General features: G+C 32.2%; 1 protein-coding gene and 2 long non-coding RNA genes across 4 annotated transcripts; 1 reads left to right on the top strand and 2 right to left on the bottom strand.

Moving 5' to 3' along the window:
• Positions 1-780: 780 nt before the first annotated feature.
• Positions 781-1,228, bottom strand: LOC140954495 (uncharacterized). Its single transcript, XR_012167812.1, has 2 exons — positions 1,171-1,228; positions 781-1,002 (listed from the first exon to the last, which is right to left on the bottom strand). It is a non-coding gene; the product is annotated as an uncharacterized lncRNA (long non-coding RNA).
• A 2,439-nt stretch (positions 1,229-3,667) lies between these two features.
• LOC118037489 (uncharacterized) lies at positions 3,668-7,150 on the bottom strand. 2 transcript variants are annotated; one of them, XR_004685615.2, is made up of 3 exons: positions 6,510-7,150; positions 6,019-6,100; positions 3,668-5,899 (listed from the first exon to the last, which is right to left on the bottom strand). It is a non-coding gene; the product is annotated as an uncharacterized lncRNA (long non-coding RNA). The 2 variants fall into 2 exon arrangements; XR_012167838.1 differs by having other exon boundaries at positions 3,668-6,100.
• Positions 7,151-13,625: 6,475 nt separating this feature from the next.
• LOC118037292 (growth-regulating factor 1) lies at positions 13,626-17,114 on the top strand. Its single transcript, XM_035043225.2, has 4 exons — positions 13,626-14,253; positions 14,768-14,992; positions 15,323-15,683; positions 16,057-17,114. Exons 1-4 carry the CDS (start codon positions 13,827-13,829, stop codon positions 16,865-16,867), a joined length of 1,824 nt encoding a protein of 607 aa, XP_034899116.1. The 5' UTR covers positions 13,626-13,826; the 3' UTR covers positions 16,868-17,114.
• Positions 17,115-26,406: the final 9,292 nt, after the last annotated feature.

The raw sequence follows: 26,406 nt of genomic DNA, 5'->3' as shown, positions 1-26,406 counted from the left end.
ACAATGTGACCAACTGGGCAGGTAAGCCATTACAATTTACCATCATATACTGGGCAGGGAACCCATTACAATGTGACCATCTAGGCCGGAAACCCATTACAATATACCATTACAAAAAAAAATCCTTGTATTTTTCAATCATTGGGTAGGTCGCCTGGAACAATTAGACCACTCGTGAAATTCTTCACGTTTCTTTTATTATTGGGCAGGTTGCTTAAAACAATTTGATCCATTTAAAAAAAAATGGGTCGTTTCCCAAATGACTTGTTTCTTGATTTCTACATCTCTCTGTAAAGGTCTTGTGTCAATCTACTATTTTCAAAGTTTTCAAAACTAAAAAATAAAAAAAAGAAGCAAAAGTTCTTTCTGTATCTATTTTTTTTTATAGATTTACTACACAAAGCTAAAAGAAAATGAAAATTTCTAATATCTTTGCATAGTAAATATTATAAAGAGGGGGCAACTGTCATAACCCAATTTTTGACCTTTTTATTTTAATTATTTTATTAAAAAAAATGATGAAAAACAAGTAAAAATAAAATAAATGAAGAATGGAGGGCAACATGATTGGAAGTTTAAAGATTTAATTAAACTCTAGATTAGGTTAATTAATTAAATCAACGACTTATTGGAGAATTGATTTAATTAAAATTTAGATTATTTTAATTAATGAAATCAAGAGTTTAATTGAAGAATTAATGAGTTTGATGACTTAATTAAACTTTGATTTAATTAATTAAATAAATTCAAGGACTTAATTGAAATTAATCAAAGGGGCAAAATTAAAAGAAATCTTTATTTGTTTGGGGTCCAATTGCCGAATTTCCAAACAAGCAGGGGTCAAAGTGAAAATGTTCATTGTTGTCGAAACGTCGCCGTTGCTGGGAACAGCCGTGTTCGTCTTCTCCATCCCGGTTTAGCAGGCTGAAGATCTGCAACGAATTCGATCCGATCATGGACCACGTCTCTCGCCCACGATCTCGTGCGTGGAAGATAACAGTCCTGCAAAGGCAGGACTGATTAGAGGAAGCGGCTGGGGATCTCTATAAAGAGGGAAGAAAACCCAGAACAGAGAAGGAGGGGAGAAAAGGGAACTAAGGCAAAAAAACATAGAAATACAGAGTGAAAAAGCATAAATTCTCAGAGAGAAAGAAAAGGGAGGGGCAGCACCGAGAAGAATCAGCTCTGCCATTGCCTTCATCCCTGTAAACAAAGAAAGACCCAAAATTAATATGAGATTTTTTTTTTAATAAACATTGAGACATCAATTTATTTGATTGATTAGGATCAATCTAAATTAACTTGTCAATCCACGTATCAAGTTATTAGATCACGATAACCTTATAAAAAGCAAATACAAAAGAATTACAAAACTCAATTACCATTAAACCCAATGTTGAAATATGAAACTTAAAAAAAAATCAATTAAAAAATCCAAAATAAATGATCCGAATTATCTTGTCAGACCCGTGATCCGAATCATAAGATTAGAACAACCCAATAGGTTTTCATTGATGGAATGAGTTTTTCTCCAGGTAACAACAAAGCGATAACTGTTTAGTATTGTTATGCATTTTGCTAAAATTGTACAGTGATAATCTACTGGCTATAGAACTTGCAATGCACTCTCCTGAATCTAACGTGAAAAGTTTGTAAAAGTGCTTTCCATCCTCTCTCAAATTACCATATGGTAGCACACCACATTTTGGAAGAAAAGTGTTTTAAACCAACCTGGACCTTTAAGGCAGTATACTAGAACGTATGAGTTGCAGCATAATCAATCTATCACCTTAAAGGAGTGGGCGATCTAGTTAAAATAACTTTCCTAGAGGCTTTTTCTAATTGCTTGATAGGCTCATGAATCCATTGCATTAAATAGTAATAACTTAAAATTACCATTTTCAAGAGATTATTTATTATGGGCAGACCTTTTCCGTACTTGCTGCAAGTAGGAACAGTCCCATCAATAATAGTTGGATAACTGCTGAGGAACTCTCATGTCATTGATATCAAACATCTTTGTGTAAAAATCAGTTAGTTTGGTCTGCAATTGAATATACTTACACTTATCTTCTGCTGCTTGAGCAGCCGCTCCCAGAGACAGTGGCACTTGTGGAGGATATTGTTGTGGAATATGTTACGGATATGGTAAGCATCTGTTTAGGTTAGTAATTTTGTCCCCCTTTAGCACGATGGTATCATAATATCATATCCATATGCAACTTCTTTTTTTGCAGGCACATAAAGCCCGAGAAATCGGATCAAAGAGGGGAAAGCTATCAGTTGAGGATTTTTTGTTTCTAATTCGCAAGGTACTTTCAGTCAAGAATTTTACAATTTTATCCTTCAAAATTTGATTTAATTTAATTTTTATATTAATTTTTGTTTTTTTATTATTATTTTCTTTTCTCTTATCATTTTTTTAATTGAAAATTTTTATCTATTATATTTGGTCCCTATTCTTTTGATTGCTATCTATTTTTATTTGAAATAATTTATGAAATTATAGTTTTTTTTAATTTCATTATCTTTTAATTTTTTTATCTGTAAAATTTATTCTTTGTTATTTTAATTATTATTTATTGTATTTAAAATAATTTATAAAATAATTTTTTTAATTTCATCAGTTTATTTTTTATGATATAGTTAAACATTAATTTTATTTTTTCTAACTCAACCATTTCTTAAAAAAAAAAAAAAAAAAAGCAACTTTACAGTAAATACGGGCCCAAGAGCTGGTTTATGGCAGGAGTTGAATCGTGTATTTCCTAAGCCTTGATTCTTTCAAATAATGTTATTATGAACAAAAAATTTAATGAAGTATAAAATAATCTTTGAATTTTAGACGTTGAAATATGAATTAAAATGAATTTAAGGCTCGAAATGGATTTATGGAAGCGTGGATGACTTTTTTTCTGTGCGCAAAGAAAGAAAACAACAGGGAGGAAGCATTTTTCCGAATCAAATCGTAGCCAGAATGAGCAAGGAATGGGTAATAACTAATACAAAGAGGATTTAACAGTCCCTTTTTTAGTTTTTTTCGTGTGGCAAGGAACGAGTAATATTTAAAGTTTAGGACGTAGTTTCTGACTAGTGCATGAAGGCAAAGCTCTCGTCCTTGTCATGCTCTCACCGCCTTGCAAGAATTCTATCACAGAGAAAAGGAATATATTTATGACATGCCAGAAGTTGAAGGCCATGGCGATCTTGGCTCGGGTCGAAATTGTAACATACTAACATGGCATTATATATGGAAATCCAGAAAGCCATTTATTCCCCTGCGGGCTCTTTGAACTTTTCACCATGCATACGAGATGTGCCTTGGAAAACAGTGCCTGTACGCGCGTTGGTGATTCACACAAATGAATTGGAGAAGATTGACGTTTCCACCATCTTGTTCTTAACCTGTGGAGTTACTTGTTGCTGAATTTATTGTGAATTTGATTTTGAAGCGCGCATGTATAAATCAACCAAATGACATTCAATCTTCGACGCATATATAAGATAATATAATGGGTTATGTCAACCAAGAATACTAGACTCAAGGAGATTCATGTACGCTGGGAAATGAACAAAGTAAAACTCTAGAGCATCCAAGATACTGTTTTTCTGTCCAAAGTAACTGGGCGGAGCACAGTTCTATGCACTTTGCATGACCATCTGCATGGATCAATAGTTAAGATTCTTCATCCATAAGTAAGAGTGCGGCCGTAAGGCTAATTTACAACTCAAAGTCCACTTCCGTGTGTCAACTATTAAAACTTGGGGAAGGCATTCCTGAAGTTTGCAGCAATCCTTCCCGCAGATGCCTTGACGATGGTTACAACATGAAATGATGGATTCCGTCCTTTCAAATGGGTCTGCAACACCTTTGTTCGGAGAAACTTTTTAAACTCAGATTGATTTATCCAGTTCCACTATTTACAAACAGCTACGCGTCAACTATTCCTATCCCATGTCACTCCGTTGACGCTAGCTTCTCTTCGTCTACCTCAAAAGCCTTCCTTGCTTGCTTTAGCTCCTCTTGCATAGACAGCAACTCTGTACAACGGTTGAGCTTTGGCGGATCCTGCAGGTCAAAGATTTGGTTTGGTTTAAGTTATTAAAGCTAGAACTATTATGACTGCATATGAAGTTTGTAGGACATATAGGGCAGGAAAAGCATGGTAGCGATGGCTGTCCGAGAGATCAATAAAATTGCTCTTGAAAGCCAGGTATTAATAGGAATAGCAGAGTTCAAATTCTACTACATACAAGCATTGATAAATCACCAGTATGTTGTGCTATTATGTAGATGTGTTATGGCAGTTAAAATCCACCATGTCATGCAGGGTTTAATTATGGGAGGTGTTCTCCTCCGCCATTGCCCATCCTGCTATATATATAGAGAGAGAGAGAGAGAGAGAGAATGGTTTTCCCTTTTTATTTCGGTGACATGGAACTAGGTAACTCTTGGTGTGTATCAGTTAACTCTTGACAGGCAAAAGAACAATGAAAAATCTGATTCACAGACTTTCCCAAAACATGACAGATATATTCATCATCTCTTTAGCTCCTGCATCATCTAAAAAGCTGCGAAGAAAACGAAAACAGTGAGTATAAAGAGAGGAGACAACGAGTAGAGGAACTTACAGCGAGAGAGAGACCATAAACAGGGGAAACCAGAGGGGAAGACGAAAACAGAGCGGGAGTGAACCTGCAGAAGGGAGTATCACCAAACGAAACAAAAAACAGAGGAATAAACTCAAAGGCAGGGAAAGCAAGAAAATGGCTGGTTGATCAGCAACCGCGCGCCTTCGCCTCCAGCAGACCAGGTACGCGACTTCTTCTTCTTCTGCATTATTTCAAGTGTCTTTTACACTGTGCAATTGAATTTTAATCCACTTGCACAGTGAAACAGCACGCGCCGGTGGCCGGGCCGGGCGGGCTGGACTTAACCAAGCTCAAAAAAAAAAAAAAAAAATAATAATAAAAAAAATATATATGCATAAATAAAAATAATATAAATTTATTGGTTTATTTATTAACACCAGAGTCAGGAATAAAAATATCGGTTTAAATTTATATTATTTTTATTTGTTGTATTTTGTTTTATTTAGCTTAAAAAATAAAAATATGTGCATGCATAAAAAAAATTTTATTTTTATTTGTTTATTCACTGACACAAGAGTCAGGAATAAAAATAAATCGTCAGAGCATAAACCAATAAATATTTAGCAATTTAAGACAAAACCAGCAATGCAGTCTGCCTCAGGCAGAACGTTTAAGGGGTGATAATATCTTTCCTTTTACGTAACCGATCCCGAACCATAGAATCTCTGTTGACCAGTTAGGGTTTTTAATGACCATAATACTAGGTGACGACTCTTTAAACAAAACCATTTCCTATTAAAAAACAAGATGCCAGAAATCCGTTCTTTCCAAAGATTTAAAATTTTTAAGGCTGCCACAATGTCGGGTTCGACATCAGTCATTGATTTCCCTCTCTTACCACCTTCCCTTGCAACCTGAATTTCATCAAATGCAGCATTAGCATTACTATACTTTTTTCTAAAATCACCCCTTATAATTATTAGTATATCAACTTGAACAACATAATAAAATTGAAAATGACAAAACTATTATGTTTCATTTATCTTCTTAACATTCTTAGAATGCGGGTTGCCTTCCTTATACTCTTTTCTAAGATCACCCCTAATTAAAGAACAACACACATCAATACAAACCCCACTTCCCACATTCACACATTATCATCACATTATATTACACCACACAAACAAGCAACAAAAGGCATTATTACATGAGGAGAAAGAAAGTAATGGGAGGTCGTTTCAGTGCATTTTGATCATTGCCCTTCTCCTCTTTCTTCGCTTTCGGCTCTGTCAAGGTTGCTGTCTTCCTACAAACCAAATCACTAATTCACAATCCCCAAATCATGACAAACAATCAGTTGATTAATCAGATAAAAAAAAATTAGTGCCTCTTCGCATCAAGACTATATTATGAAACTGAACTAACCAGAATCAATCTTGATTTTAGCATCAAGACTACGGCCTTGGAAACTTATAAAGCCACTGGCATATCCTTTTTGCACTCTTCACTGCATGTATCAATTCAAAAAAACAAAAGACATGAATTACTTTATTGATTCCTTAATTAATTTCTGCAACTAGGTTCCCTCTTTCTTAAAAAATTCAAAGAACCATGATTGAAAACCCCAAAATCAAATCAAGAACACAAAACTAGAAACACCCAGAAACAGAGTTTGTTCAAAAATCAACCGGGTTACTCAATTTCTTTAAAAAAATCAAAGAACCCATAATTTTGAACCCTAAAATCAATTCAAGAACACAAAAATAGAAAAACCCATATTTAAAAAAAAAAATCAAACAAATCATAGCTACATTTCTTGAAAATCTTCAAACTCAAATTAATAGCACAAAATAAGAAAACCCAAAAAAAAAAAAAAGTAAAACGGGGCGGGGGGGGGGGGGAACACAAGTAAATACCATTTAACAACACCACTGTCATCTTTTACACGAACAAGTGAAGCAGCAGTGGTAGTAGCAAACCCATCAGTAGACTCAACTACTCCTCCTCCTAACTGCTTAGAGATTTTAAGAAAGAAAATAAAAGGAGAAATGTGCGTGTCTGATTGACTGGGAACCAATCTGGATAACATCCAGAGGTGCCTTAGTGATGGGAATGGCTAGTAGCCAAGTTCCATTCATGGTGTTTACAAGTTAGTAAGCAAATAGAAGAAGAAGAGAGAGATAGAAGCAGAATTCCACGCATTCAGCTCAGCATTCTTTCATTATGTTCATTATTATCCTTCTCCAATTCTGTTACAGATCTTATATATGAAGATAACTTCCTATATTTTCGCTACTGGCCACACGTGGCATCTTTTCTTAACAAACCCTGCACTAATAAAATGCGCGTATAGCTATAACTAAATCCTAATGGTCATATTGTCTAAGGTTCATATTGTCCAATGCAATTCTTTCCTCCCCCTCGAATCAAACTTAACTTGTGACAAGAAGGAAATTTCAGTTATGACAGCTGTAAAATGGTGCCAAATTGTTGGTTTTGGTATGAGAGGGAAATAATTTTGACATGGACAGATGACTTGGACTTCTTATCCACCATTGGATTTTTCTCATGGTTTTATATCAACAGCTTAGATTCAATCTCTCATTTTTTGCTCGTGTCCAAGAAACCATCGCAAAGTACATGGTTGAGGTATATGGAAATGGAACCCCAAAAGCTAGAGGTATTTATGATAATTAATTAGTATTTAGTAGTTTTATAACCATAGTTTTATCTTTTATAATTGACTATTTTATCAAGTTTTTAAGTAATTTAGTCTTTTTTTTTTGTTTCTGATAAGCTGTTCTTGTTCCCATGTATCTCCATCCCTTTGTTTATGCTTTTGGAAGTTTTTGAGAGATGGGTTTTTTACTTCTTTTGCATAACCACAGTTGATTTGTCTTAAATTTTTTTTTTGTTGATGCTGATGAGGTTTTTTCCACTTTCCTAGCAGCATCTGCACACTCTTTGGTCTTTTATCTTTCCAAGTTTTTCTTTTTCCTATTTGATTTTGATTGTTTATTTGCTTCTTGCTTGGAGTTACTGATGGGGCTCCTGGTTAAGAAACTAAGGTGGTTATGAGACTATGAGCTTGCTGATGGTGCTGACATGTCCGTGGCAGGTTGTTCTTGCATGGTAGATCAATTGTATATAGAAGAACTTCTGAGGCTTTTTCATGGGACTTGATTCGTTAGGAGTACTTGGAGACTGGATAGATTACTAGCTATTGTTTATGAAACTTGATGATACTGCTCTATGTAATATAATAAAAGGTTCTGAATTGTGGCTGAGATAGCCACTGGTCTGCTCTTTCTCCATCAGACCAAGCCAGAGCCACTGGTTCAACGTGACCTCAAGCCAGGAAACATGTTCTCATTTAGAAATTCAAGGTATTCTTCATCTCAGCTCTCATATGGGCATTATATGTTTGACCGGATTTCAAATCTTCAGACCACCTTTTCAGTATCAATCATTTGTTTCCACCTCTAAACCATGGGGGTTGGCTCTAAAGATTACCCCTGGATCTAAAAGGTTGGTAGCAATCATGCAGACAAACACGTTGCTAGACTTCGATCAGGACAAAAATGCTGCTCCCAAGAGTGGTATGTTTGGTGTGATGTTATACTTGGTGGCCAGAAGCAGTTTGTAAATACCAAGGTTATGCCATGACTTCTTGAATTTTTCTTCTAGCTTGGCCAAGATTTAATTCCACCTCTATCTTTTTGTCCAAAAACTAACATTCAATAATGGTACTTGGTCGGTCTTCATTGGAAATGAAACTAGAGGCTTGCAAGAGTTTAAAACTTTACATTGATCGATGAGGACAAAATACCTCCATTAATCTTAGTAGTAAATGCATGTCTATCTATGTGCTAATCTCGTGTTTCAAAATGCAGTAAACTTGAAAAAGCATCCTTTTTTATATTTTTTTTCAAGTTAACTGCAATTTAAACCACGTAAACAATGTTAATAAATATAATTTAAAAGTGTATTTGAAAGCCCGGTTGAATTGTATTTTTTTTTAAAAATTAAATTTTATTTTATTTTTTAATTGTTTGAATCTATTACTTTGAAATATATTCTAAAAATATTGAAATAAGTGTTTGGCTGAAGTTCAATCATGTTTTTGAGGCATTGTTTCAAGTAAGGTTGTCAATTCTGTTTTAATACGTGTTTAGGTTTTTTAATTGAAATGAAATGTTTTATTTTTAAAGTGTTTTGGCGTGTTGTTTGGGGATTATACTGTTTATATATATATATATATATATATATATATATATATATATATATGACAGATGATTGGAAGAGATTCGGAGTTCGAGATTTTGCACGAAGAAGATGACAGATGAAGTGCCAAATGAATTCAGAAGCAGAGATGGTAGTTTAAACTTTTTCAAATTAAATTTATGGCGAAGACATGAGAATCAATGTGAGATTAATGATTGTGTCATCAACTTCAAATTTTTAGGTATCACATCCAATAATATAACATTGGATTATTGTTGATATCCAAAATATACAGTAAACATTTGAATAGATGAAAGTTGATAGTTGGTTTGTTAGTAAGGAGACAGGTGATATCATCAAGGAAAGGGAAGAAGTGTATGCAGTTTATATATCTGTTCAGTAATACAACGTATAGTATTTTTTTAGTGATTATTTGGTATTATGTTTAAAATTATATTTGAGTATGTTTTAAAATTATGTTTAGCTTAAAAAAATATCAAATTGATATTATTTTAATGTTTTAAAATGATTTTGATGTACTGATATAATATATATATATATATATATATATATATATATATATTAATTCATTTTCAAATAAAAAACATTCCGTAAAACTAAGGTTGCCAATTCCGTTTCGGTAGGTGTTTTGTTTTTTCAATTGGAATTGAATGTTTCAGTTTCAAAGTGTTTCGGTGTGTCGTTTTGAAGTTGTACTGTTCACACACACACACACACACACACACATATATATATATTCAACAAATATAATTCAAATTCAAGATGAATTAATTATAAATTATGCAATACAAACACAATGTCAAACAAATATAATTTCAAAATTTAAAATATTTCTAAATAGTCAAGATTAAATAGATATTTAACTTAAAGTAATTCAACTTAATCAAAATATCAAAATATTATGAAATTAAAATTCTTTAACACAAATATTTTAAATATAAAACTAGGTCAATGTTATCAAGGCTAATGTGATCTAAAGCATCCCTTATTTTGCTCAAATTCCTACAAAGTATAAACTTGAAAAAAAACAACATGAATATAAACCATATATATTAGTGATAATTCTAATTTTAAAAAATTAATATCATTGTTAATGAAAATAGTAATAATAGTTTTCAATATTATTATTAATATCATTGTTATTAAAAATAGTAATGAAAAAGAGCTTTTTATACTTGGATGGTTTAATTAATTAAATTGAATCAAGTTTAATTTGATTCAATGACTTTTCAAGACTGGAACGAAACTTGTGGAATGAAACCAGAATATTCCGGACGGAATTTAGCCAAAAAATCTGGAACGAATCGAGATTCAAAATAAGATGAAAATTGTTCTATTTTGTTCCCTTTTTTGAATTGGTATGAAATGTTTTGGCTATTCTAGACGAAACGAGATGAAATTGACAACTTTGTGTAAAACAATATCAAATACACATTTAAAAGTGTTTTTAACTTTAAAATATATTTAAAAAAAATGGATTTTTTATATTTTTTATATTAACACATAAAAATCATTAAGAAATACTAAAAAAAATATTAATTTGATATTTTTTCAAATAAAATATATCTAAAAATAAAAATTATCACAATCTCAAACACTTATTATACAACTAGCTTGGTTAATAGTGGATTTAATATTGATTTATGTTAAATGGAAGTTTAGTGGTTTTGAAAGGACTCAATGTACGAGTATTATGAAAGTTATTTGATTCTATGAAAGTTTATTCTATGAATTGTTTTTGAAGTACTTGTAAGGGATTGAAAACCATTCTGACTCTAGGTTATTTGATTCACCGTGTAGGATGGATTTTAATTCATTACATGAGTTAAGATTTTTTTTAGTAAAAAAAACTCCTAGATTGGTTATTTTTCTATTTTGTTAGATAGAAGTTATATTTTAAAATTAGTATTGAGATAACATATCTAGTTATAATTTTTTAATTTGTCTGATACACAATTTTAATTCAAGTTTATTACAATTTATTTTATAAATTTATTATATCTTTATGATTTATCTTTCTTTATATGTTTCTAATTTATTTATTGTTTTTCTTTGCTATACAAATTAACTTTATTGTAGTTTTTTTTTAGTAGCCTACTCCGTTAGCCTAGATATAGATGACTTTGTTTAAAATCTGCAAGAAAAAAAAACAAAAGAGGACTTAAGTGTATTATTACATTACACTATAAACTAAAAGGCATGGGGAATTACTTTTCCACAACGGACCATAGCCTCTCGCGCAGTTACAGTATAAACTAATCTCTTTTAAAATTTCACTGTTAAATTGCCAAATTGAATTTCAATTTGGGTTAATTTTTTGAGAAAGTGTAAGATTAAAAGAGAAGGGACTAGAGTGAAAAATACGGAGGGAATAAGTGGCTTTAACAAAGTTTGTGCAAAATGTTCATTTTAGTCCCTAAACTTTTGCAACTATAAATACATGGTCCTTTCTATTTTTAAAAATAAAAAATAAAGTTGATTTTATTTTTATTTACTTCTTATTTCTTATTTGAGATAGGAGAGGAAAAGTTGTTGTATTATACAACTTGAGAGAAAGTTATCATTTACACCAATTAAAGCCATGGAAAGGGTTATTTTGATGTTAATAATATCCTTTTAATGAGAAGAGTTTGTTGTCAGTATTTTTTTTCTTTGAATTTGCTTTATATGATAGATTTGAGCCCACAAACAATTTTGGTTTTAGATTGATGGTAGGTTTCAAGTATTTTTTTTTTGAGGTTATGAATATATTTTATAAAGTGTTTATGTTTTTGTTTTTGTTTTTTATGGTCAAAATATGCTTGAAAATTGTTTTTCTATTTATCTGAAACAACACAACTCAATTTTTCAACAACCAAAGGCATGGTTGGTGACATATTTTCTACTTCAATAAGACAGGTTATGCGTTTCCTATTAACTTTTTTATTCAAAAATTTAAGAAGTATACAATAGGTCATTTGCCTCTTAAAAAACATTCTTAAAAAATAAATAAGATTCAAGTGCATGGGCTACTCAAGCCTTTTTCTTGAGAGTCATGCACTATTGGCCAACTAGGCTGAACACCTATGCCTTTGTCTTATCTCCCCTCTAAATTTCACCCATCACAAATTAGATATTTTTTTAAATTTCATCAATTAATATTTTTATTGGTTATTAATTTAACAATGTAATTTGTTTTGGTTTATATTATTATCCAATTGCCTTAAAATTTAGTTGGTTCTCAATTTTATTGGCATCCATTTTAGATATAAAAAAAATTGTTTAGCCTAGTTAAGTCCATAACCCAAGTCATAAGTTTAATTGGTTAACTTTGGTTGGTTATGAATTGAGTTTTTTAATAATTTCAGTTGCATGAATAGTTATTGGTTTATGTAATTAAATATGTACAATAACTTTTTTATTTATTTATGATTAAGATTTGTTTCATGTAAAAAATGCTATTATATTGAGAAAAAAAATAAAAATTATCCAATTCGCGATGAAACACAGGTCAATTAACTAGTTAAAGCTAATTTGAGAATGTGGTTATTGTTAAAAAAAAATGAGAGAAAGTAGTTCATCAATCAAATGGACTAAAAACAAAAACAAAATAAAATTGTGTCTTGAGAAACAAAATTGAAACTTTTAAAAAGCTCTAGTCTATTTTAAATACAAATAATATTTAGAGGATTGCTCTGTTGGTTTTTAGAAAATAATTGATAAATCAAAAGGACATAAGCAAAGAAATTAATGACTTTGGGATCAAAATCTATTTCAAATACAAACAGTAATTAGAAGTATCATGAACTTCTTACTAAATTAAAGTCATTGTTTGGATCTTTCTAACTTATGCTACTAGATTGTTTAGGATTTGTTTGAAAGGATGTCATGGTTGGGAATGATAGTTTTTTTTAATCACAGAATCCACATAAAAAGCAATAAAAAAATATGTAAAATTTGTTTTTGATTGTGACTTTTTATACATTAAATGTGTTATCCATAAAAAAAAGCTATCTTGTTCAACAATACCACATTTTCAAACATATATTTAGATTTAAATCCAATTAAGATTATATTTAGAGCTGAGGTAAATCAACTTTTTATCAAATTTGATTATTTTTATTCAAATTAATAGTTTTTAGTATTTCTATATTATTTTGATGTGTTGATGTTGAAAATAAATTTTAAAAATAAAAAAAATTATTTTAATATAATTTCAAATAAAAAATAATTTAAAAATTAAATTTTACTATATTTTAAAAACATTTTAAAAAACAACTTATATCACATTTTCAAACATATCTTAATAACATGATTTTCAAATAAAAAACAGTTTGTATCGAAATTGCAACCGAGCTCCCAAATGTAACCTCTAAATTGCCAAAGATTTGCTAGCACATAATGTCAAAATAGAAGGACATGAAAAACCTTCATCGTATCTTTATTTTTCAAATCTAATACTTTGTTTGCAAGAATATTTTTGTAGCTTGATGTGTCCCTCAAATGACCAAAAATATATTGTTTTTCACCTACAGAACCATGGATAAACATGTGGTACCATGTCCGAGAAGGGAAGAGTGTGTGCTCACCCTTATCCGCTCCTTAATATTTCTTTTAAATATTTTTATTTATAAATATATTAAAATAATATTTTTTATTTTTAATATAATATAGTAATATAATTTAAAAATATATAAAAAATTAATTTAAAATAAAATAAAAATTATTATTTTTTAAATAAAATACAAAAACATACAAACTATAACTTTCAAGCTCAACTCTCTCTCTCTCTCTCCAATTATTAATTTTCCTTCTCAAAGCTCAAATCTTTTTTAATCTTTTACAGAAAAAATCAAGTCTTTCTCTTAAAACTTAAAAGTACAAAACCCAACCTTGAGATGCACCTCTCCTTCTCTTCCCCTTCGTTTCAAGGCATGAGAGCTCCTTTTTCCACTTTCACTTCCTTGCAATGAACTATTGCTTTAATCCTACAGTCTTTGTAGATTGCCATGGACTTTGGGGTTCTTGGTTTGGAGGGTCTTGTGGGTCCTGAAACTAGTAGTGAAGCTCCTTCTAATGTCTCACCTCCTGAGACCAAACCAAAGATTCTTGGATCTGTGTTAAGTAAGCGAGAAAGATCAGCTTCGTCTGCTCAAGATGATTACTGGAGGACTTCAAAGATGCCAAAAAATGATGATTTTTCTGTCACCAAAACAATGTCATTGCACCAACCCACTTCTTTACTGAGATCTAATTATACGCTTTCTGATGATTCTCGCCAACAAGAGCACATGATGAGCTTCTCTTCTCCAAGACCAGAAACGACTCCATTTCTAAGCAAAGATGGTGGGTTAGTGGAGAGAAGCACACAAAACTACACTGCCTTAAGCTTTCCTTACCATCAGAACACAGCGTCTTCTTATATTAGAAGTGCAGGTAAGTATATAAGCTCTTCAAGTGTTCTCTTGTTGGGGTTAAAGTTTTTGTTTTTTTTGGTTAAATTTGGTACATGGATTTCGTTTGGTGTTTGATTTTGAGTGAAGGGTTTCCTGGAAATGACAGATTTTAGATACATTCTTGTCCAAAAGGTGGACTTCGCCTTTATTTTCATGTACTGGTGATGGTCTTTTCATGGGCATTTAGTAGAAATTTTACATGTCGAGTCTTGTCAAAGGGTAAAGTTGATTTTCCCCACTCTTATGAGCCTGATATTTCTGCTTTGGGTTTGGTTAATTTTTCTGTGTTAAGAGAATGTTAGATACAAAAGAGGAAAAGGAGCAAGAAATTTTAGGAAAATCAATAGTTACACAGAGATATAAACTTAAGCAATAGTTTAGTTTACTGCCTGTTCCCGTATTTTTTTTTCTCCTAAGTCGAAGTAGGAAAATAGCTAAGGATACATATAGCTTCTATAAATGTTACAGGCAAGAAATGTTTTCTTTTGTTGCAGGTTATGACACCGGAGGCTTGAATGCAGGCATGCACGGGCCTTTTACTGGGGTTAGAGGACCATTTACTCCATCTCAGTGGATGGAGCTTGAACATCAGGCCTTGATCTACAAATACATCACTGCTCGTGTGCCTGTGCCTTCTAATTTGATCATTCCTCTCAAGAAGTCTGTCTACCCTTATGGCTTACCTGGCTCGTCTACTGGATCCTTCCCTCACAATTCATGTAACCTTTTTCCATCCCTCTGAAATACACTGAAGAACAATGCATTTCCAATTGATAATTTTCTTTTAATTTCTGTATTTTTGTTTGTGTGTGTGTGTTTGAGATTTATTTTTCTTGTTTGGTAGTGAAAATAATATCCTGCTTTTTTCAATTTATTATGATTTTTTAAAATATTATCAAACCTGTATGAAAGTTGTTTTTGTAGCTATACAGTAATACTCTAATTAATATTTTCTTCTTTTGCCCCCCAATAACCCCCACCTGGCTGATCTGTTCCCTTTATCTGTTGTTTTTTTGCTCCCTTTCCTTCCTCTTTCCCAATCTGCATAGTGGGATGGAGCGCTTTCCATCTTGGTTACCCTGGCAACAACACTGATCTGGAGCCTGGAAGGTGTCGTCGGACTGATGGGAAGAAATGGCGGTGCTCAAGGGATGCTGTAGCTGACCAAAAATATTGTGAAAGGCACATTAACAGAGGCCGCCATCGTTCAAGAAAGCCTGTGGAAGGCCAGACTGGCCATGCTGCCACTGGGACTGCCAGTTCAAAGGTGGTGCCAATGTCTAACTCGATGTCAAAATTGGTTATAACCAATGGCGGTGCCTCCAAAAGCATTGCGATGACCACGCAACAACAGTTCAAAATTTTGCAGCCGACTGCTGCCAACACTTCTGCAGATGTTGATGTCAACAGGTAAAAATAATGTGTATTTGAGCTTCCTTTTGTTTGTTTGTTTTATTTGCCTTTTGTTATCTCTTTCCAATTTTATAAGACGGTATTTCCCTCTAACAATATGTATACTCATGCTCTCATCCTTTTACTTTACAGTAAAGCTGACCCCATTAATTCCATCTTTACTTTGGTGACAGTGCTAGTCCTGGTAATTGAAACTTAGGATTCCTTTTTCAAAATGGGTTTCACTCTAACTTCTCTTTTTTGATTACCCTGTACACTTGGATTGAAGCCTTTTATGTTGAAAAAATGTATTTGTGGAGTTATGGATCCTGTTTGTATCTTATTGTTTACCAAATTACTATATTATAGTCTTACTTTTAGTCTTTGACAGAGCACAAGATTCACAGAGCATTTCTATGGTGTCTTCCACCATCAACCGGAAATCTGATGAGTCCTCTTTCTCTGTTCCTGAACAAGATATCTTAATGGAGCAGTGCTCTCAAACAGAGTTTGGATTTGTTTCCTCTGATTCTCTCCTCAACCCATCGCAGAAGAGCTCTTACATTAACTCTAAACCCTACGAGTCTTTTCTAAACTTTAATGACGAAGAAAGCCAAGATCAGCATCCCCTTCGTCAATTTATCGATGAGTGGCCGAAGGATCAATCTAATTGTTCTGTCATTAGCTGGCCAGAAGAGTTGAAATCTGACTGGACCCAGCTCTCCATGTCAATCCCAATGGCCGCATCAGATTTCTCATCATCATCATCCTCACCCACACAAGAGAAACTTGCCCTCTCACCATTGAGTTTATCTTGCGAGTTTGACCCTGTACAAATGGGTTTAAGGGTGAGCATTGACCATAATGAATCAAGCCAAAAGCAAACCAACTGGATACCTATCTCTTGGGGAACTTCAATTGGTGGCCCTTTAGGGGAGGTCTTGACCACCAGCACTAGCCATGCGGATTCCTGCAAGAGCTCATCAGCCCTTAGCCTTTTGAGAGAAGGTTGCAATGGCAGCCCACAGTTGGGATCTTCTCCGACGGGAGTCTTGCAGAAATCAACTTTCTGTTCCCTTTCCAATAGCAGTTCTGGGAGCAGCCCAAGAGCTGAGAGCAAGAAAAACAATGACACTGCTAGTCTGTATGAGGACATGAGTGGTTCGATAATTGCAAGTTCATCACCTATTCCATCCCTGTAATCAAGCGAACTGTAAGGATGAAACCTGTCAAGGAAAAGTGAAGAAGCTTGGAGTGTCTATTTATCTGATAAATTCCTGCAGGCCGTGTTCTCTTTGTTGGATGTTCATTTTTCTCAATTTAGAATGTAAGGCATGGCTGATTCCAAATGATAGGTATTGGCCATTCTTGTACCTATGGATCTTTAGTGATCTTTAATGTGTGAATTGAAGTGATTTTGTTTCTGCTTTGTTTGAGGTTAATGTCTTATTTCTCACGGCTCAACTTTGAAATTTGCTGCATCATCTCTGTGAATATAACCCCATCATTGATACTGGAGCGCAATGCATTATCAGATTGGGTCAGGACATGCATGCTTCAATTTATACTATACCGATTGTATTTTTTAAAAAAAGTTTCATGTTGAAATATATTAAAATTATTTAAAAATAAATTTGAAGTAAATAAAAAAAATTTAAATTTTTTTTAAAATATTTTTGAAATACAAAAATAATGAAAAGGGAACTACGGGAATGATGCAGCATATAACTTCCAAAATACATATTGATCATTGATTCTTTGTTGGCCGGGGTGTGACGTCCACTTTCTTGCCCCATTGATTCCATTTGGTAGGTTGCTTCCAAGATAAGTACATAATAGAAATCACAATTGAAGATTGAGAGATCGAGTTCCCTCGACTCCAGACAGGAGCAACTCCTGTGCCCTGCCACCAGGCAGACCCCTCAACTGCTTTTACTCACTTAAATGGCCCAGAAACCTAGTCTGGCCTAGACACCGACTCTAGTTGAACAATTGGTCCTAGCCTGACCTTTTCTTGACATCAAGCATAGATTTTTTCAAAGGATGGGACCGATGGTTGTCGAGATCGGACCCATATTAGGGTCCCTTGCGATGTCACTACTCCTCGAACATGAACATAGCTGTATCCAAACATGTAAAAGAAGATCAAGATATTATCAGTTAGGATATTAGCTGTGAGACCTGGCATTGCATCGAAATAGAGAGTTCTAAGAAGTTTGATCCCAGCTGGGCCTGCCGTCCAGGTCAATTTGAACTACATTTGCCATATACGAGGGACAAATTCAGTCAGTTGCTTTGCTCGGCACATGACCACCCTTCCAGTTGCTTGGTAACCTATATACCAACAATGTTTTTAGCTTTGTAAGAAAACCTTCCTTTTCACGTAAAATCTAGTACAGAGACGAAGGAGAAGTGTGAAAACTTAGACACAAGTTTCCAAGAATTAAATCAATTTCGTAAGAGAATTTATTTGAATTTTAAATGGAATTTAATTGCTAAAAAAACAAAAAAAAAAAAACAAATCTTCTCTTGATTGCTGCAGTAATTTCTATTGTAACCGATATTAAAAACAATATTCTAAAAATATTCTTTAGCAACGCATCCTATTCTTTAAGGTAATCCTCTGGTTTTTGTAATGTCCGATGCGATTCCATGGCTTGATTATCAGGGGCATGTAAGTGCTATGAAGAGGACTGCCAAGGAACTTGCTGCCGTGATAGGAACTTGGCTGGAAGAACATCTTAAGAAAAAAAAAAAGATGGCGAATTGGGAAGCGATCGTGAGAGCGACTTCATGGACGTGATGATATCTAACCCTGCTGAAGGTGCTGATCAGATCTCTAGCTGTTCGCCGTGATGTTGTCATCAAGGCAACAACTTTGGGACGTTTTCCAGTTGTAAGCCTTTAGTATTTTTTTCAATTAATATGAATTTTCAGACCAACTTATATATATATCAACTAATTTTATATATCTTATTTGTTCTAGTGTTCAGGTGGTAATTGACTTGCGAATATTTACTGGTGCAGGCTTGCCTGTGGATATGATGAAGGCCCAAGCATTGCCTCACCTAAGGAGAACTCACTTGAAATTGTTATCACACCACGTCTCGGATGGGAGCTCTATTAATGTCTTCACTAGTAAAGCGTACGAGCTTGTATCAGATTATGCTACAAAAATTCTAGTGTATATAGAAATTCTTTATTAAAAATGAATTTATGTTAAATTAGTTTATTAAAATCTCTGTTTAATTAGATAATTATTTATAGTTAGATTATGATAATTAGAGGTGTAATCTTTTTATAAATATAAAAGCCCATGAATATTGACAAGAAATGTGTAAATCAATCAATAAAAATTGAAAGGTTTATCCAAATCGTGTGAATTTTATTTCCATCTCTATCTATCTCTCAATTGTTAGTTGAAAAAGTTGTTGAATTATAAGCATGATGGGGCCAAATATACCTTTGGTAGGCAAGGAAAAAGCAAGGTGCCTCTTGATATTCATGGCCGGCCCAAAGGGAATCTAATTAAATGCGTCATAAGAATTACCAGTTTGAAATGTTTAGTCAGAACACAACATAATTATGGGTTCAATTCTTGGCTTCTTGCAAATGGAGGAGTTCTTTGAATTAAAATCATATTTATAAAATTCGATTCAAGGTAAGAACTAAATTTCAGGAAGGGAGAGTTGATAATGGTTCACATCTAATTTTATTTTTTTAAATCAAAATAATATTGTTTTAATAAAAAAAAACTTAAGAAACAATTAACTGGTTAAAAATTAATTTAAAACCGGGCTAGGCTCGATTCAACAAATCATTCTAGCTAGACTGATCTAAATATCATATTAGATAGATTTCGCGACAGTCCATTCTACTCTACTACCATAATTAAAATTTTAATGATTATAAAAGTAGCTGCACTCATTCAACGTTGTGCCAAATGTTTGCAAGCAGGCGTGAGGATGTCGATGCTTGGCATTTTTTGATATTTTACACGGTTTGATTATGATTTAAAAGTTGACACAACAAAAAGTATTTGAACACTGTTTTTAGACCTTTGAAGGCCAGAAGAAAAAAAAAGGATAAAAAAAGCTCGGTTTGGGTTTTTAGATTAGATGCTAAAATTTGATTACAGTTTTTTAAAATTCATGAATCAAAATGAATTACAGATTAATTGAACTGTATTTTTTTTTTGTTCTTGTTGTGAATACAATTAAATTAAGATTTAAATTAATAAATGTTTCATGCCGCACATGATGAGGCTAAAAAAATTCATTGTAGAAAGATTGATAGCATTTTCAATGAATAGATAAAACTAGATAGGGAGAATTTGGTAAAGCTGAGGACACTTACAAAAAAATACTTTTTAAAACATAAGTTATATATAGTGTTTGTTCAGTTGACGGGATAATAAATATTCTTTAAATTTAAATATTTTTTTAAATTTTATTTAAATTTTGTATCATACATATTTTTTTTAGATATATAATATGTAGAGAGATAGAATATACAGAGATGAGCCATATCAGACGTTCTATTTAAAAAGATGAAGATGATTTAATATAGATTTTTTAAAAATAAATGTCTTAAAAAATAATTAAGATATTTAATATAAATATCTCATAAATATCTAAATTATAAAATATTTAATATAAATTTTTAAATATTTATGGAAACATGTATATTGTATTTTAATTTTTTTCATGTATCCTCGCCACATAACTTAGTTATTAATTATTTTGACAAATGCTTTATCATACTGATATTGTTCTTCCATTAGGAAAAAAAAAACATTAAAAAAACGTAATGCAAGTATTAGCTATAACAGGAGTCATCAAAACTCGATGATGAAAATAATGAAATAATTAACAAATCGAATGCCAATATTTCTGCTAGACCTGGGAAGTGAAAAAACAAATCAAGGAAGGAAAAACTGATGTAAATTAGTAAAAAGCACTGATAAATAAAGGACAATTTGGGCTTTATACAGGCTCTTGCCGTACACAATTTCCTCTACTCTCATGGTGTTTGATAACCTCAGCCCACTCATGTATTTGGATCCACAAGTTGGGATCGTTCTCTTTCGTTATCAAAAGTTAATGGCGAGTGCGTCTGGATGATGCCGTGGCATCATTATCCATGCCCTGTACCATACTTATGAAATTTCGTCCGGATCGTTCAATGATTTAATTTAAGTTTTAGGTTACGGGTTAATAGCAGGAAGTTCAATTTAAAATAATATTATTTTAAATTAAAAAAATCAAATTAAATCTTATCTTATCTTGATTTTTGTTCTAATCTATAGTTAATTATATATATACATGATTCCATTCATATTCTAATTATAAGCGGATAAATCGAGCATAAGAAGTGGTGTGGCTGTAAACTGAGATTAAACAATAGGAAAACAAGATAGATAATATAGCTTTAAATAACCGAGCACGACTCAACTACTCTTGTTACATGACAATAATGAACCATGGCTCACCAAAACCGCCAATCATTTTGCCCTAAAAAGCACCCTTTACCAAAAATCACCGTAAACCCCACCATTTAAGTTTTGCTTCATAGCAGCTTTATCATTTACATATATATATAAGACTCTACAAAGAGTGCTGATCAGAAGACTCTACAAATAAAGCTTCGTTTTCTTCCTGTTTTAACTTTCAGTTTCATGATTTATTGAGTTTATTTTATAGTTTATGAAGTGATTAATGATGGAGCTATTTGTTCGGTGGTAATCATATTATTGCATGGCCACGCGGACGTCAATTCTTGGAGTTGCCTCATCATCAAAAGTTGGCGTATGTCCGACAGCTTTTTTCGGAGCGTACTATACTCAGACCGGAGTCGGTCGTAGTCTGTCCGTACACCATGGGAATGGTACAGAACAAAGCGCAACCGGTTCGTCAGTTCCCGGTTCTCAATCCTAAGCCGGTTCACCTGGTTCCTTAGGTTTTCTACGTGCTTCTGCTTTCGCATCCGTGACCGCCTTGCCGACTCCCGGTTTGACACCATCCGCCTGCGTTTCCTCTCATCTATGATTGAAACTTGAGGGTTTGGGTCGTCGGAGCCAGAGTTTGAATTCGAGTTGTCAGGGTTTTGGTCTGCCTGGTTGGATTTATCCGAACCGGAACTCGAACCAACAGGTTTTGGTGATTGGGGAGAGCTTGAAAAGGGGTCGAAACAGTCCCAAGGCGTAAAGCCGTTCTCGAAGGACTGAAATGGGTTGCTGGCCATCGGTTCAACCGATGGGAAAATGGCCGAAACCGTGGACAACATGGCTATAGAAATTGCTAAATAGATAGGGGAGGAGGGGAGGAGGAGGAAAGGGAAGAATTGCATCATAGGAGGCTCGTATTTATGGGCAGAATTCATGGTGTTGGTAGGACCCACCCAGTTGGCGTGAAAAATGCCTCCTCAAGGGTATATTCGTCCAATATCGTATGTATTATCTACACAAACCGTATGTGTACAGGGATTGGCTTTCTAGTCAGTGGGCACCATGATGTCTTTTTCAAAAGGCAAACTAAAGTGACATGAGCTGGTGGGGCCCGCAGAATTATTGGGCTTGATTAAGCTTAGCCATGAAGGAACAAAAAAATTATGCTCCACAGTGAAGCGTGTCGAATCATGATTGCATGAGCGTGTGGGGAGCAAATAATTGGGGAGGTTACTGGCGTGAAGACACGTGTGTGGCTTGGTTCTCTAGCCGAAGCTAGCCAAGCCCAAGCCATGAGAGAAACTGGGCCGCATGCATGTATGTCATGGCTGACCAATTCATCAAAGGCATTAAGGTGATTTATTATTATTTATTACAGAAGAGTGGCTCACTAATTATAATTTAAAATTATGTCTTTCTCTTGTGATATCACATTTGCTTTCTGAATTAATAATGAGCATAAAATATTAGTGGTTGTTTAGTCCTTTTTTTTTTCTTCCATGTTTTGGATGGGAGAGGATTCGAATCTCGAAGGAGCATCTTCTTCTTCTTCTTTTTATTTTTATTTTTGTCTTAATACATTCAAAACAATGCAATTTCTACATGATATCTTTATTTGAAAAACGTCTTGTTTTTTTTTTTTTTTTTTGAAACATTTATTTTCATCTTTGTTATTATTACGCTTTGTAGGTCTCAACTTTTGTGTTTTTTATTGACTTGTCCATTTATTTATTGTTTCTCTTAGTTGTTTCTGATTTTAATTTTTAAAATTTTGTAAATAATATTTAAAGAATAAAGCCTAATAATTGAAGAAATAACATTGAAAACATAATAAAAGAGATTATAATTTTATGTATATATTTTTTTTAAATGGAACGAGAAAATAATTAATAGTATGCTATTTGTTACTCTATAAGCATTATAATTTTTTATATATATCCTTATTTTTTAATAATTGTAAAAGATCTCAATTAATCAAGGCATGTCAAAATCTACTGCAAGGCTAATTGTGTAGCGTTTGGGAACGCGGCTGAAACTGCGTTTCCAAAAAATTTAAAATTTTTATTTTTGTTAAAATTTAATACGGTTTGTATTTTTTGGATTGTTTTGATGTGCTGATGTCAAAAATAATTTTTTAAAAATAAAAAAAATTATTAACATGTATTTCAACACGAAAAGTTATTTGAAAAGCAACTATTAATATACTGCCAAACATGCATGAGTTACCATCAACTCTAGATGAAGCTGCGTTTTGGGGAGCTGATTGGCCATTGGGATTACTTATAACTTATAGAGAGAAAAATCATAATCTTAAGGTTTTTTTTTTTATTCCCTCTCAATTATCACATCCCTTTCAGAATTGTTACATCAGTGCTGAATACTGTCTCTAGCAAAGTCCTTAAAAATTGCCGAACTATTTTGACATTTGGAGATGATTAATTGGAAGAGAGCGACTTGCCAACTTATGATTAATACGTTCCTCAATAATTCCAATTTCAATAGCTTGGAGGCACTGTAAAAATGACCTTGTCAATCTGCTGTCTTTGCCGAAAGTACGAAAAAGGGAATGTGCAAGTTGAGGGGCTACCCACAGGGATGACATCGACTATCAAACATGTATCAACGGTTTGGATTTTTAGTTCATTTATTCTCATATTTATGTTTAAATAAATATTTATATTATATTCATTACTGAGTAAAAAATTAAATATTTACACATAATTTATTGGGTTTTTGATATTCATTGAAGTATTTTTTATTATTCAATATAAAATATAAAATATGCATATATATATATTAAATGATAAAATTATAAATATTATAGATATGTAGATGTATAATGTTAATATTAAGGCATGTGTATATTATACTAATGAAAATATTATAAATATCTTTCATATATATACAATACTAATAAATATATTCTGGGTCTTAAGTTTATCTATATCCATATGCCTATGTTTTTAATATTTTCGTTTATAATTTAATTTATTTGGTTAAATGTTTGTTGATAAAGTGTTGAGCTGTTATTAGTTTAAGATTTTTTTTTTCCAAAACACCCTTTTAATTTAAGAGTAGTTTGGTTATTTTCTAGAAAAGACTACTGAAACTTTTAAAAAGTTTAACAACATTCCAAGACAGTCAATGGATCGAGTTAATCAGAAACAAAAAATATTAAATTATTATAGTACTAAAAAACTCAAGCACTAAATTGTTATCCACTCAAATTTTTTTGGGTCACGAATCTACAATATTAGAAAAGATTGAGGACCAAATAAGGGAAAAGAATCTTTAGGTTACAAGAATCATCATTGGAGTAGCTGAAAAGAAACTCAAGGAAAGAAAGGAATAAAGCATGAACTGATAATTTATTGTTGCTGAATAAATGATAAGCATAAGCCCGACATTTTAAAAGCAAGATACGCTAAAATCATAAAACATGGGCCAAATAACCCCCTTTTTTTTTGAACTTACCTTTTATACCATCAATATCTTAGCAGTGAAGAATTTAAATGATTATTTAGCAAGGACAAGACATGCTGCCTGCTTCTAAATTTCTTTGTTATATGCTACAAATTAACATGTTGTAATGCTAAATTCCTACTTATAAAAATAATGGTTCCACCTCTATAGTACTAATTATAATTTCTTTGTTTAGCTTGTTCAAGTAGTTTGCCGGCTCATGTATTATAATTAAGCTCATGCATGATTAAGATAATTAATTAAGGCAAGTCGAAGGAAGCATTTTTATTTCTTAAGAGAGCTATGTAAAAAGATTCCTCAATTTGGTGTAAAGTTGTCAGAAAATGGAGAAGATGTATCCAACAGAACTGTTTGGAAGGCAGATTAATTAGCAATTTATGATTCTTGACTTACTGTAATACATTCATTGGTAATAGAGCAGATTCGATACATTAGAGGATTTTTTTATTTTTTATTTTTTATTTTTTATTTTTTATGATTTATATATTCTATTAATTCTTCTTCGACTAAGTTCAACTTGGTTGGTTATAGTGACAATAACTATGAAATATATATAATTGATGATAGCAAGAGTACCATTGATTTCTTATTTTCATGGGAGATACTATTTAATTTTTGTATGAAGTTAAAAGGAAAAATAATTGTGACCTTTTTTTCTACTTAATTACGAGAGACATGATCAGCTTCATGCATGTTTGTTGTTGTGTGGAAGAAGAATTTTGAAGACAATATACATGCTTCAATATATAAGAAAGCATATAGATTGTTGTTGATATAAATCTGTAATTGATTTGAAAAAAAAGAGAAGTTTTTCATGAGAGAAATAAGTCTACAAATATTAAATTATATTATATCTAATTAGAGAGTGCATAAGTAAGAAAGAGGTATAATTTTTACTAAAGATAAAATATAAAGACAATAAAAATAAAAATGTGTTTGATTGAAAAAAATAAAGACAAAGATATAAAAATAAAATTACATTTAGGATAATTTTGAAGTAAATTTTTGTAGTTTCAAAACAGGAGCAACAGAGAAAACATGTCTCTAGAGATAATATTTATTATTTTTTATTCATAATATATCCTTATAAAAAACTCTCAATTTCAAAATTATTTAGCTAAGACATGTAATGATAATAATAATTATTATCATAGTTTTAAAATTCAACTTAGGAGTCGATTAAAGGCAAAGACCGTTCAGAGATCAACTTGGGGCAAGACCTGGGTCACGAGTGAGGTTAACCCAAGATAATAATAAAAAAATGATTATTATTATAGTTTTAAAACCCGAATCGAGGGTCAACTTGAGATAAGGCATAAATCACATGCTGGGAGGATCAACCAGGATCAATATAAAACAAAACTAGTCATTATCATAGTTTTAAAACTCGACTCGAGAAATGATCTAAGATAATGTTTAAGTTACAGGTTGAGAGGGTTAACCTAGCTAATCCAATTTTTTTTTTTAAATAATCAAAACAACTTTTTTTTTTTTTTTTACCATTTTTCTTTCAAAAAAGTCAACAAGTTTTTTATCCTTATTTTATCTCGAGTTAACTTGAGTTTTTAATGAGGCCAGGTCAACTCAATCATTTCTTTATTTTTCTTAAACTTGGATCAATTTAGACCTCAAGTAATTCGTGAAGTTAAACTTGGTTTTATAATTAAAGTTATTATAATATTATTAATTTTAATATTCAATATAAACTAAAGTAAAAAAATAATATCTATTTTTTAAAATACACAAGTTTGACAACATTAATACATATTAAAGGTAAAATAGACCTTTATATATATATATATATATAGACAC

The sequence above is a fragment of the Populus alba genome, chromosome 14, assembly GCF_005239225.2.
Source record: "Populus alba chromosome 14, ASM523922v2, whole genome shotgun sequence".
Lineage (NCBI taxonomy): Eukaryota > Viridiplantae > Streptophyta > Magnoliopsida > Malpighiales > Salicaceae > Populus > Populus alba.
Note: the sequence above shows the minus strand (reverse complement) of the source record. Positions and strands in the feature narration are given on the sequence as shown.

Excerpts from the sequence above, each read along its gene's own strand:
- LOC118037292 (XM_035043225.2), top strand. The coding sequence starts at position 13,827 with ATGGACTTTGGGGTTCTTGGTTTGGAGGGTCTTGTGGGTCCTGAAACT. Across the intron at positions 14,993-15,322 it reads ATCCTTCCCTCACAATTCAT|TGGGATGGAGCGCTTTCCAT; the intron begins GTAACCTTTTTC and ends CAATCTGCATAG. Across the intron at positions 15,684-16,056 it reads GCAGATGTTGATGTCAACAG|AGCACAAGATTCACAGAGCA; the intron begins GTAAAAATAATG and ends AGTCTTTGACAG.